Source organism: Hemitrygon akajei, chromosome 23 (assembly GCF_048418815.1).
Source record: "Hemitrygon akajei chromosome 23, sHemAka1.3, whole genome shotgun sequence".
In the NCBI taxonomy this organism is placed as follows: domain Eukaryota; kingdom Metazoa; phylum Chordata; class Chondrichthyes; order Myliobatiformes; family Dasyatidae; genus Hemitrygon; species Hemitrygon akajei.
The window spans coordinates 66882032-66895960 of NC_133146.1; the positions used below are offsets into that span (position 1 = coordinate 66882032).

The 13929-nt window shown below is 39.8% G+C and overlaps 1 protein-coding gene across 6 annotated transcripts in view; it reads left to right on the forward strand.

The window, feature by feature from the left end:
- The window catches only part of gpam (glycerol-3-phosphate acyltransferase, mitochondrial), a 165907-nt gene that overhangs the window by 107440 nt on the left and 44538 nt on the right, over positions 1 to 13929 (forward strand). For all 6 annotated transcript variants that reach the window (XM_073027878.1, XM_073027881.1, XM_073027880.1 and 3 more), the window contains 3 exons: positions 1149 to 1248; positions 11526 to 11662; positions 12910 to 13009. In XM_073027878.1, coding sequence (XP_072883979.1) covers positions 1149 to 1248; positions 11526 to 11662; positions 12910 to 13009 — 337 coding nt within the window. The remainder of the gene's footprint in view (positions 1 to 1148; positions 1249 to 11525; positions 11663 to 12909; positions 13010 to 13929) is intronic.

Here is a 13929-nt window from a genome sequence, read left to right on the forward strand (position 1 = left end):
TATGCTCAAACTTTTGGTGCCTGATTTTATGGTGATAACATCTGTCTCTGCAAGCTCTCCACCATTGGTTTTGGCTCTCTATTACAGCCTCAAGAAACTGGCTGATCACCATCAACCAGGATAATCAGGTGTAGATAATAAATATTAACTAGGATTGTGAGCCATTTGGCAAAGAATGAATTAAAATTAAGTGTAGAATACTTGTAGATTGACTTTCTTAGCTTTGGTAAGAGCAAAGATCTGATTGTGGACTTCAGAAGGGGCAAGTTGAAGGACACACACCAGCCCTCATAGAGGCATCAGAAGTGGAGAGATTGTGCAATTTCAAGTTCCTGGGTGTTAATGTATCTGAGGACCTAACCTGGTTCCAACATACTGATGTAGCTATAAAAAAAGATATATTTCATTAGGAATTGAGGAGATTTGGTATGTCACCCAAAGCACTCAAATTTCTACAGATGTTCAGTAGAGACCATTTTCACTGGCTGCTATTGGGTGGCTGGGGGGTGGAGGAGGCGCCTACTGCCAGGGTCAAATTGAGCTGCAGAGTTGTTAAAATTAGTCAGCTCCATCATGGGTACTAGCCTCCATAGTATCCAAGATATCTTCAGGGAGTGATGCCTCAAAAAGGCAGCATCCACCCCCCACCACTAAGGGCATGCCCTTTTCTCACTGTTACCATGAGGAAGGTGATACAGAAGCCTGAAGGCGCACACAGCGATTCAGGAACAGCTTCTTCCCCTCTGCCATCTGATATCTGAATGAACATTGAACCTGTGAACAATACATTACTACTTTTTAATATCTGTTTTTGCGCTACTTAATTTAACTATTTAATACATGTGTATATATTACTTTAATTTAGTTTTTCAAATGTATATTATATTATCATGTATTGCATTGTACTGCTGCCACAAAGTTAACAAATTTCACAATATATGTCGGTGATATCAAATCTGATTCTGTTACATTTTTCAATGTAAAGTATCTTTGTATCAATTTTTATTTTATTTGCTCTTGCTTACCAAAGTTATTTCCATACTCAAGATGTATGGCTTCAGTATGCATACAGAAAGGCAATAGAAATGTAGATTTTGAGTTGTATACCTCAAAGTTTTGTTAAAGTATTCACAAATTTGTTTTTTCAGATTGACAGGGTGGGTGCTACTGAAACTATTCAATGGTTTCTTTTGGAGTATACAGATTCACAAAGGGCAGCTTGAAATGGTTAAGAAAGCTGCTGCAGAGGTAAGCAATCAAAAATAAACAACTTAACAATGTGCTTGGGGCAGGCTATTACATCTGCTTCCCTTCCTTTAAAGTCAGTTGCTAAGAGAAGAGCAAGTATAATTAGACTAATTTATTTTGTTGGGCAACACCTGGATCATGCTCAGCGACTCTTGGTGAATAGTTTGCTGTTGCTCACTTGCTCTTTTGGGAATTAACTTTTACCATGTTGTTGTTCAGATTGCCCTGACACCTCTGTGACTCTTGACAAGCACCAAAATCTCTCCTAAATAATTTAACCTGTTCAGGGCGCTGAAATAGGGACCCAATCACAGACCAAGTACTATGCACACTGTGATATTTACTGAGTAGCAAATCCAGAGGGGCAACAAAGTCAGCATCAAAGTTCAGGTGGAGATCAAAAATTCCAGAGAAATCCAAAAACCAGAATCAGGAATCAGACAGAGTTGATATTCAGACAGACAGAGTACAGATACAAATGCTGGAAAGATTCAAGAAAACTCACTGGCACAATCTGGCAACAAACAGGTGAAAACTGGACTAAACTACACTGAGCAATAAATAGAGAGGTAGATGATAGGTGGAGCACAATGAGACAGAAGTGGCAGCAAAATAGTAATAATGAGAAACAGGTGAGAGGCAGATTACTCAGTAATACAGGGGCCGGAGTAGAGCGGGGACAGGAGCACATGGGGCATGAAAACAATCAAGAGCACATGGTAATACAAAACCACAGACTGGCGGCTAGGGGAAAAACACACAAAAAGACAAAGTTCAGCTGGAGGTACTGATATAACCAGAGACCAACATTCATTTTTCAATAGTATGAAGTTTAACAGTGCTGCATAAAATGATCGCTTAACTTTGATGATTGAAAGCAGTTACAAATATTATTGTGGTTGCTTATAGTATGAGAATTATAGAAGTGGAATAATGCTGACGGGCATAAGTGTGGCTAAACACTTTTTATTTGTTAACCTGGATGGACGCCAGTGTTATAACATAACAATTAAGCAGAAATAAGAGGCTTTCTTGATGAAATTTCTTCAGTTTTTTATATGGCTTTGCATTATAAGTGCTTTTCAATTTCACTAATACAGTTTCTGCTGTCTCACTATTAATTCTAGAAGATATAACAATGGAGGCCCAATGTTCCTTGCCTTCCACTAGTTCTGTTTTGTAATCAACTGGCATGAGGTATGGTTGCACAGCATGGAACAGAAGCTCATTGCTCACCCTGCCTTGTCTGCTGGATTAATTGTGTAATACTTGCGTTTACTGGCCTTAGTGGGAACAGAAATGTTTCCCTAAGAGTTAGAACTACAAAATCAGTCCATACAATAAAATTCCAATGATCCAGTCTCTGTTTATTTGGAAATCTTGATGGTCCAGCTCTGGCTCTTGCTTCAGAATGTTACCCGCAATCAATATCATCTTTAGAACTGATTAAGTTTCCAAACCTGAAGAGTTAAGCATGACTTTTCCCACAGATACTGGTGGACCTACTGAATGTTTCTAACATTCTGCACCAAAATCTGAGTGTTGGATTGTCATAGTCGGAGAAAAGTACAGCAAGAAACTGGCCCTATAATGCATCCAGTCTGTACCAAACCATTTTAAAACTGCACTGGGACCATAGCCCTCCATACCCCTGCCGTCCATGCACCAATCGAAGTTTCTCTTACACAATGAAATTGAGCTAGCATGCACCATTTGTGCTGGCAGCTTACTCCACACTGTCACAACCATCTGACCGAAGAAATTTCCCCTCATGTTCCCCTTAAACTTTTCACCTGTCACCCTAAATCAATGACCTTTAGTTGTAATCCCACCCAACCTCAGTGGGAAAAAGGTCTGTGTGCATTTACCCAATCTATATCCCTCAGCTTTGTATACCTCTATTAAATACCTTTTCAAACTTCTACATTCCAAGGAATAAAGTCCTAACCTATTCAATCTTTCTGTTAATCAAGTTCTCCAGTATCAGCAACATCCTTGAAGTTTTTTCTCTGTACATTTTCAACTTTATTTGCATCTTTTCTCAAACACAAAAAGGAGGCAGGGAGGAAATGAAATCTTGCAGAGGGAGTTAAAGGAGAAGATCAAAGTAACTACAGTCGGCCCTCCTTATCCACGAATTCTGTATGCACAAATTCAACCAACCACGAATCGCGAAAACCTGGAAGTGCTCTTCCAGCACTTGGTGTTCGAGCATGTACAGACTTTTTTTCTTGTCATTATTCCCTAAACAATGCAGTATAACAACTATTTTACATAGCATTTACATTGTATTAGGCATTATAAGTAATCTAGAGATGATTTAATGTATACGGGAGGGTTGCATGAGTTATTGTGGATCGGGATCAAAAAAAATCAGAAGTTCTCTTACTCAGGAAGTTGGAACAGGTACATCCGGTATTATTTAGCATCAGTTAGTCAAACGTTGGTCTTAGTATATAGTATATATTTTACCTTTCTATGCATATGAAACACTTAAGAACATATGTTTCAGCACCGGGCTCGGGAACTTCTTCCCAAGTTCGATCCAGTGACAGACCGCTATCAAGTGCACTCTCCACCGTGCCGGGTTGATGTGAGGATCAAAAACCCAATAATTAAACCACTGTGTTGTTTAGTAATAATTGTAGCTTTCATCAGGGCACAGCCTTTCTCACTTTATCCATTAAAATTGTTCTGATCGTTGATCGACTGTAGCCTAACGCTTTTCCAATGATCAATGGCGTTTCACCTCTTTCCGATCACTTTATTATTTCCACTTTAATTTCAATCACGATTGTGATTATTTTCGTGAACAGAAACACTGCGGATTCAGATCTCTGCCACTGGGTCCTAATGTCCACCGCATTTGGACAGGTTAAATAAGGTCTGGGGTTCCGCTGGGTCCTAAGATCCACTGGTCTGAGACAGGTTGAATAAGGGACTTGAGCATCCGCGAATTTTAGTATCTGTGAGGGGTCCCGGAACCAATCCCTCGCGGATAAGGAGGGCCGACAGTAAAGAGGAACTGGAGAACAAGCTTTGGGCAAAGTAGTACAAAGGATGTGTGGAGAAGCCTGAAGTAGATCACTGGCTTCAATCAGCCCAGCTGTAGAGCCTCGGCATGCAACCATAAATTGGCTAATGAGTTGATCCAGTTCTTCAATAGGTTTGACAATTGCGCTCCATTCACATGCACTTCAGCACACCAGTTCAGGTGCCATGGCACTCAATGCTCCCTCAGCACCAATGCTTCCCCTCCTCCTTCCTCTAGTTCAACGTGTGAATGAGCAACACAGGCTACCGCTGTCTACATCCCCTCCTTGCCCTGCACCTACCATCCACACCTCCATATTCTAATTGCTATTGTCCTGAGCTTCACCTTCCCTAGCCCCCACCTTCTACCAACTCTTCAGTCATCACGGACTTGCCTTCACTACTGAGCAGGTGAGGAGAGCTCTGCGAAAACTCAGACACAGCAAAGCATTGGGACCAGGTAGTGTGAACCCCAAGGTCCTGAAGGTCCTCCACAGCTGTGTGGAGTTCTCCAGTGCATTTTCAATCTGATTCTCAGCCTGGAAGGGGTCCCAACTGGGTGGTTCCAGTACCCAAGAAGGGCCAGTCGAAAGTTTTGAATGACTACCATCCACTGGCCCTGACCTCACACATCAGGAAGGACCTAGCAACTGAAACATCGACTGTACTTTTTTCCATAGATGCTGCCTGGCCTGCTGAGTTCCTCCAGCATTTTGTGTGTGTTGCTTGGATTTCCAGCATCTGCAGATTTTCTCGTTTGTGATGTAGACAATGGAGAGGCTTTCCTGGCTCACCTCTGATGCCTGGTCAGATCAGCCCTTGATCCCCTGCAGTTTGCCTACCAGGAGCACATTGGAGTTGATGATGCTATCATCTGTCTGCTGAACAGAGCCTACTCCCATTTGGATTAGCAAGGCAACACTTTGAGGATCGTGTTTTTTGATTTATCAAGTGCCTTCAATACCATACAGCCTTCATTGTGGGGGGTGGGGGGAAGGCTCCATCCAATGCAGGTTGGCACTTCCATTGTTTCCTGGGTAATGGACCACCTGACTGGTGACCACAGTTTGTGCAGCTTCAGAGCTGTGTGTCATGGCTATAAGCAGCACTGGGGCCCCACAGGATACTGTATTGCAGGGGTGGCCAAATGTACCTAATGTAAGAGCCACATCCGATTAACTTAAGATGTTTGAGAGCTGCAAGACATGAATAAAATTTACACACACGTTTTTATTGTTACATACACATTTTGTTACAAAAATTTTATATAAATGTTAAGAAATACATGTACGCAATAATATTTATTCATGCATATAGTTTTTTAAACTGTTAATTTGTATTAGTTTCAGTAATCATAATGTACATATATACCAAATGTTTTCAATATCTTGACTGATGATTGTTTTAACTATATTGAGTGTATTTAATACGGTAATAAACTACAGGAACATCTAAGAAAAATATGCGAACTTGCATTTCAGTAACATAAGATTAGACTGCTAAAAATAAAAGGAAAAAATGAGATATTTTTAATGATATTTATTTGTCTAAGTATATATCTGGTCAAAACATGGAGGAAAATATGTAAAATATTATTCGGTGGAACATCAGCATTTGTTAAGGCTCTGTCAAGCACATTTTTAATGTCAACACCACGAGTTGTTTCTTTTAATGCCACCAAGTCCAACATCTCTTCTTTCACAGTTATATCAGGGGAAGCATAATGAATAAATACCGCCATTTGTGGGTTGTCTTGTATGTCTGTAGATTCATCAAGAGTTAAGCTGAATGCAAGGGAATTCTTTACATCATTTTGCATTTTGCCTGCAACATCAGCACTGATCTGGGAAATACGCCTCTCTGTAGCGTGGCGTGAAACTGTTGCTTGTGCTATTAGTCACTGAAGTTTTGGATCTAACACTGCAGCAACTTCAGCTATATTCTTCTTAATAAACTCTCCATTAGAATATGGGCGTTTAGCAGGAGCGATATTCCATGACATAACAAAACTAGCTTCAATCGTTGTATTGGCTTCCTTACTGAATGTTGTCAACAGTGTCTGCTGGCTATTTAGAGATGATTTTAACACAGTTGATTTGTTTTTTGGTAATTCAGATTTACATGGATAATCAGCCAAAAAGTTTTTGTGATTTGTTTCATAGTGGCATTTCAAATTACTGGCTTTGTAATGACTGAGTGATTCATTGTAGATAAGACACAAAGGTTTACCTCCTTTAATGATGAATGCAAAATCTTCCTGCCACTGTGGCTTAAAATGTCTGTTTGCCATCTTCCTTCACAAAATTTTCACAGACACTTGTAAACAAAACTTGTAAAACAAAACAAATCTACGTCATGTATTTTGAAACTCGCGCCTCTGTCTTCAAGCTGTCTTCAGTGCCACGTAGCGATTCTCACCAACTCTTGAGCAATGGAATTAAGTCTCAAGGGATTTCCCACAGTTCTATTTATAGCCAAAATGCTTTCCCATGCATTTCTATGCAAGTGGTAAACAGGAGGTCAACCAACATATTTCCATGAGCCGCACATTGAATGCCAAAGAGCCTCATGTGGTTCATGAGCCGTGGTTTGGCCACCCCTGCTGTATTGGCTCCCTTCCTGTATACCCTGTATACCTCGGACTTCAGATACAACACTGAGTCTGCAGAAATTCACTGATGACTCAGCAATAATTGGGTGTATAAAGGGAGGACATAAGGATGAATAAAGCGGCTTGATGAAGGACTTAGTCAAATGGTGAAAGCTGAATCATCTGCAGCTCAACATTAGTAAGACAAAAGAGATGATCTCCTTAGGGACTTGTGTTATGGAACGGGAGCTGCAGTGCGACGACCTTTGGCTTGTTAGGGAAAGTGAAGAGGTGATAGACAGGAGCAACAGGGAGGTGGTCACCCCAAGGCTACAGGAGACAGATAAATGGGCGACTGTCAGGAGAGGGAAGGAGAATATCATAGTGGAGAGCACCCCTGTGCTGTCCCCCTCAACAATATGTATTCCATTTTGAGTACTGCTGGGGGATGAGGGGGAGCGTGGAAATGACCTACCTAGGTAGGGGAAGCGGGAAGTGACAACGACCATGCCTCTAGCACTGAGTCTGGCCCTGTAGCTTAGAAGGGTAGGGAACTGAAGAGAATGACAGCAGGGATACTATAGTTAGGGACATATGGGTGATTCTGTGGAAGCTAAAAGGAAACACAGATGGTGGTTTGCCTCCAAGGTGCCAGGGTCTGCGATAATTCTGAACATGTCCACAATATCCTGATAAGGAAGGGTGTGCAGTCAGAAGTCATAGTACATATTGGTACCAATGACATAGGTAGAAAAAGGGAAGAGGTCCTGAAAAAAAGAATACAGGGAGTTAGGAAGGAAGCTGAGAAGCAGGACTTCAAGGGTAGTAATCTTGGGGTTGCTGCTTGTACCATGTGACAGTGAGAAAAGGAATAGAATGAATTGGCAGATAAATGTGTGGCTGAAGAATTGGTGCAGGGGGCAGGGATTTGGATTTCTGGGTCATTGGGACCTCTTCTGGGGCAGATGGGACCTCTACAGAAGGGCTGCATGGATGATTGTCAACGATTTTGGGCGTTATATCTCGGAAAGGATGTGTTGTCATAGCAGAGAGTCCAGAAGAGGTTCATGTGGATGAATCTGGGAATGAAGGGGTTAACACATGAGGAGAGTTTGGCAATTTTGAGCTTGTGCTCATTAGAATTTAGAAGAATGCGGCTTGGGAGGGTGGGTGGGGGAGGCATCTCATTGACACCTACCGAATATTGAAAGGACGAGATAGGTAGATGTGGAGAGGATGTTTCCTATGGTGGGGGTATCCAGAACTAGAAGGCATAGCCTCAAAATTGAGAGGTGACCTTTTAGAACAGAGGTAAGAAGGATTTTTTTTTAGCCAGAGAGCAGTGAATCTGTGGAATGCTCTGCAACAGACTGTGGTGGAGGCCAAATCCGTGGGTATATTTAAAGCAGAAGTTGATAGTTTCATGACTGTTCAGGAAATCAAAGGATGTGTCATGAAGGCAGGTGTATGGAGTTGAGTGGGATCTGAGATCAGCGGCCTAATTCTGCTCCCATATCTTGTGGTCTCATGGTCTTAACTAAATTGAAAATTTATTTTCTTCTACCTGTGTTTCTTGATGCATGCACAATTTATATATCTTTGCATTATGGAAATCGATATACAGATCACTTTTTAGTATTGCTGGAATTTTGGAAGTTTATCTGTGGGGTACAACTTCATTGCTGCCAAGGAAAGATGATTGCTAACTAATAGACAGTGAGGCAGCAAATTCTGTCAATTAAGTTGATTTTATTTTTTTTGCTGGGGTAGGCAGTAGTGCAGGATTGTAGGGTTGGTGGAAGAGAAGAAGAGCAGTTGCTTAATGCCGAGAGACTGTGAAATTTAAATCTTTACGAAGCTGTCTGACTAAAGAGTATTATTGGCAGATTATTAGCATTGTGTTCATTTCTATTGCCTTAACTAGGACCATATACATTGAACTCTGAAGTAAAAGGATGTATTGTATCTTGTAATCAACCATAAGATGTAACTACCGTAGATTCCGGACTACAGAGCGCACCTGATTAAAAGCCGCTGGCTCTAATTTTAGAAATAAAATCAATTTTTTACTTGTAAAGGCCGCACCAGATTTTAGGCCACACCGGATTTTCGGCCGCAGGTGTCCCACGTTGTAATATGAGATATTTACACAGAAAGATATTACACGTGAGGATTTTTTAACTTTTAATTAAATCCATATGGTAACAAAAACAAATACATATTGCAAATGCTTTTTTTCGAACCATGCCCGTAACGCGGCTACTTTTAAATATACGTTGCGTATACTTCTTTACTGAACAACATTCCAATATCTCCTAACGACTGGTAAAAAAATATATATACTGCAGCCTACCAAGAAAAGTTATTGATCGCCTTTAACTTAAAAGCAGCGTTTTCGCTCCGCCGCTCGACCCCCGCCATCCCGTTTATCGCAAACTGGTATCCCACAAGACGCGGCGAAACCGGGTGTGACGTCATAGCATCCCGCGATGTAGTACAGAAAACAAATATAGTTAAAACTCTTCTAACTTTAACTAGAAAATGAATTACTAAGCGAAAATATTATAAACTAAATAACTGCCATAAAGGCAGCACAATGCTTTTCTTCGAGTGTTTTCCATGTTGATGAGGGTGAGTACAAATGACTGATTTACAATAATTTAATTGTGAAAGTGCGCTTGATTTATCGTACAATTTCATTGGACCTCTGTGAACTACTCATCAATTTTATTGGTCTACTGTTACGAGGCAAAATGTTTACGAGGCGGCATGAAAAAAAACCATGTATTAGCCGCTCTGTATTAAAGGCCGCAGAGTTCAAAGCTGTTCAAAATGTGGGAAAAAAGTAGCGGCTTAAAATCCAGAATCTACGGTATTTATTTTTAATTGTCACAATTTTTGTTAGTCATCACAAAAAGTTAAGCTGACAAAATAATGTACCAACTGGTCCCAGTGCCCTTGTGATAGTGATTTTATTCCTCTCTTCTGTACCTGGATCACCTGTTAGAACAATTATAATAAGACCATAAGATATAGGAGCAGGAGTAGGCCATTTGGCCCATTGAGTCTGCTCCGCCATTCAATCATGGGCTGATCCAATTCTTCCAGTCATCCCACTCTCCTGCCTTCTCCCCTTACCCTTTGATGCCCTGGTTAATCAAGAACCTATCTATCTCTGCCCTAAATGCACCCAATGACTTGGCCTCCATAGCCACTCGTGGCAACAAATTCCACAGATTTACCACCCTTTGTTTTAAGTAATTTCTCCACATCTCTGTTCTAAATGGACATTCTTCAACCCTGAAGTCATGCCCTCTTGTCCTAGACTCATTTACCGTGGAAAATAACTTTGCCTTATCTAATCTGTTCAGGCCCTTTAACATTCGGAATGTTTTTATGAGATTCCCTATCATTCTCCTGAACTCCAGGGAATACAGCCCAACAGCTGCCAGACATTCCTCATACGGTAACTCTTTCATTCCTGGAATCATTCTCGTGAATCTTCTCTGAACCCTGTCCAATGTCAGTATATCCTTTCTGAAATAGAAGCCCAAAACTGCACACAATACTCCAAGTGTGGTCTCATAAGTGCTTTATAGAGCCTCAACATCACATCCCTGCTCCTATATTCCATACCTCTAGAAATGAATGCCGATATTGCATTTGCCTTCTTCACCACCGAATTATGTATTGTTTTTCGTTCCAATCATTATAGAGATGCAAGATGGGTTAATATTTTTTGTTAGTGTAAGTTAACTTTAGAACATTGAAGGCTGGTACTGGTTATTATTCCTATCTAATTGGGCTTTTAACTAACTTTGTAAAGTGAGCGCAAAGTATAATAATTTGTTGCACTCATCTGACCTTAAAATTAAATTATCTTTTGATTCCATATCTGATTAAAATCACATTCATTTCATTTGCTTTTTCTTCCTTCAAACTGTAGATCTTTACACCATTGTTTGTACATGATTGATCCCACTGTTAAATTTCAGTGGTTAATTAAATCTATCAGTGCTATGTTAAGCTATACCATATCTATACTGTAAGTTTTATGTGTAAAATGGAGGATAATTTGATGTTGAGCAAGTGGAAGAAATTCAGAGAACCTTAAAAAGAGATAATAAAATTATATAATTTCCTCCAATACTTTACAATATGAATACAATTTATCTGTTATGACTGCACGTTATAAGTGTACATGTTGTCATTGAACAATTAGAGTACTGAAAGCTTTATGCATAAGATGGTTATAATACTGATGTCAATATTTATTTAATATAATTATTTAGAATCTGTAATGTAAAAATGGAACAATGTGAAAAGGGTTCCTCTGTACAATTTGGTTAGGTTTTACAGGTGTCCCTCCCCCCCTTACAAAGGTAGAACATTCCTATGAAACCTTTCTTAAGCCGAAATGACATAAAACAAAGAACCATTAATTTATATGGGAAAAATTTTCGTAAAAGCAAAAATCCTCTTTGTAATGTGAAAACAGGTTACTAATGTAGGTCTTTTGTAAAAGCGAAGTGACATAAAGCAAACATTCGTAAAGCGGGGGACGCCTGTAACCAAATGTTGAAAAGATTTTGTGTATGTCTCAGACAATACTTTATTGTTCAATTGATCTTTTGCTTTTGTGCTCTCTTTGCAGCAGAATGTCCCACTGATTTTCCTACCAGTTCACAAATCTCACATTGACTACCTGCTGCTTACTTTCATTCTCTTCTGTCATAATATCAAAGCACCGCACATTGCTGCTGGAAATAATCTGAACATCCCCATTTTCAGGTGAGTGCAATGAGGTCAAGTCTATTTCTCTTTATCCACGTTCCTTCTAAATGCAAATTTCTATCAGCTGTTATAATTTTGTTTGACTTTTGTTAAATAATATACTCACAAATCCACTGAAACTCCATTTTATCCATGATAAAATTCACAACCTTTATCTCATACATTTTTGATTACTCCAGCAAATATTAATTCAAATGCACGAGTTTATGAAATCTCGTCTTAACTCCCAATTGATTCAAAAGTTCATTTTACTATCAGAGTATGTATACACAATACAACTCTGAGATTCATCTTCTCCAGGTAGCCATAAAATACAGAAAAAGCATGAAAGTTATTGAAAGAAAAGACAACAGCCATCCTCCTCCCCCCCCACCCCCCGTATGAAAAAGAAACTAAACTAGCAAACCCCAAACTCTCAAACCTTCCCCTCACACAAAAACTAACATATCGCCCACCTGGACATGGCAGCTAAAACATCAAACCCCTAAACCCACGTAGAAAAAAAGCATTGTCATCATTTATAGTCATATAATTATATTCACTAGTTCTATATTTTTATGAAGTAAACTATAACTTTAAAATTTGATACGACAATGTAATAAATGACTAAAGTCTAAACATTGATTTTCATTTGACTGTTGGCATTAGCTTCTCTCTGAGCTGTCAGGTTCTTGTCAGCAGCATTTGAGCACTTCACTCTGGTTCTTAGTTTTATAAAGCTGATCAACTCATCAACCACAAAGATATTTGTTGTGAGAGATAGAAATATTGCATAGATTTGGATCAGGTTTCAGTATGTAGTTGATTGAAAGCTGCCACCTTTGATTTGATCTAAACCTGATGTGGAAACCGGAAATAAACGCAGAAAATGCTGGAAATACTGGGGAAGTTCTGTGAAAAGAAAAATGTTTTGGGTCCTACAACCTTCACCAGTGTGTCTCTGACCTGAAGGGTTTCTTCTGTTTCTCTTCTCTAACATTGTCCTGGTGTTTCCTTTGTTTGCTGTTTTCCATTTGTCAGCAACCATGATATAATAGTTCTGTGTGTGGTTCTGGATTGAACAGAAGTTGAGTTACAAACTTATTTCCTGTTTGGATCATCTTTGTAGTTTTAAAATGAAAATCGGAACAAAAAAGCAGCAGTTAAATTACATCTTATTGTAATTATCATTGGCACTAATAAGGATGACTTCAAAAAACATTGTACAGTAGAACACCTTAACATGTTATGTGTTGGTTTTATAGCACACTCATAAGAAAACTTGGTGGCTTCTTCATTCGACGGAAGTTGGATACTGGTGCAGATGGAAGGAAGGATATTCTGTATAGATCTGTCCTGCGTGTGGTAGGTTGTGGTGGCACAAGTTGGGACTTGAAACAAATCTTTGTAAGAATTGCCAGTTAACACCTTTTGGAAGTATACTGTTACATGATAGCATAGCACTTTTTGGTATCAAGGTTCATTCCTATCAGTCTCAGCTGAAACAGTTTTACACTTATATATACTAATTTCTTTATGGCACATCATACTTTTTAATCTATGTCAGTTTATAGTCGTCTGGAGGCATTGCTTTGTATTTTGGCTTGCAGCATGAGCCAAATAAATACCTATTTTAAGGTGATGCTGAGTAATCCATTGGATCACAATGACTTTCCAAACTGGAAACCACGTGACACTATTGCAGCCTGGGGCATTGGAGTTCAATTCCGATATCATCTGTAAGGAATCTGTACACCTCCCCATGAAATGCATGAGTTTCTCCCGGAGCTCCAGTTTCCTTCCACGGACGTATCAGTTGATAGGTTAATTGGCTATTATAAATTTTCCTGTGATTAGGCTGGGGGCTAAATCAGGGAGTTGCTGGGTGGTGTGACTCAAAGGTCCGGAAGGGCCTATTCCACACAATGTCTCAATAAGTAAGTAAATTGTTTATCAGTTAGGTTTGCTGCTTATTTAATTCTAACTCCAGGTTGGAGGAAGGAAGGGTAAGACGAAGGAACACATACCAATCCTCATAGAGGGATCAGAAGTGGAGAGAGTGAGCTGCTTCAAGTTCCTGGATGTTAAGATCTCTGAGGATCTAACCTGGTCCCAACATATTGATGTAGTCATAAAGAAGGCAAGACAGAAGCCATACTTTATTAGGAGTTTGAAGCAATTTGGCATATCAACAAATACGCTCAAAAGCTTCTATAGTTGTACCGTGGAGAGCATTCTGACAGGCTGCGTCACTTTCTGGTATGGAGGGGCTACTGCACAACACC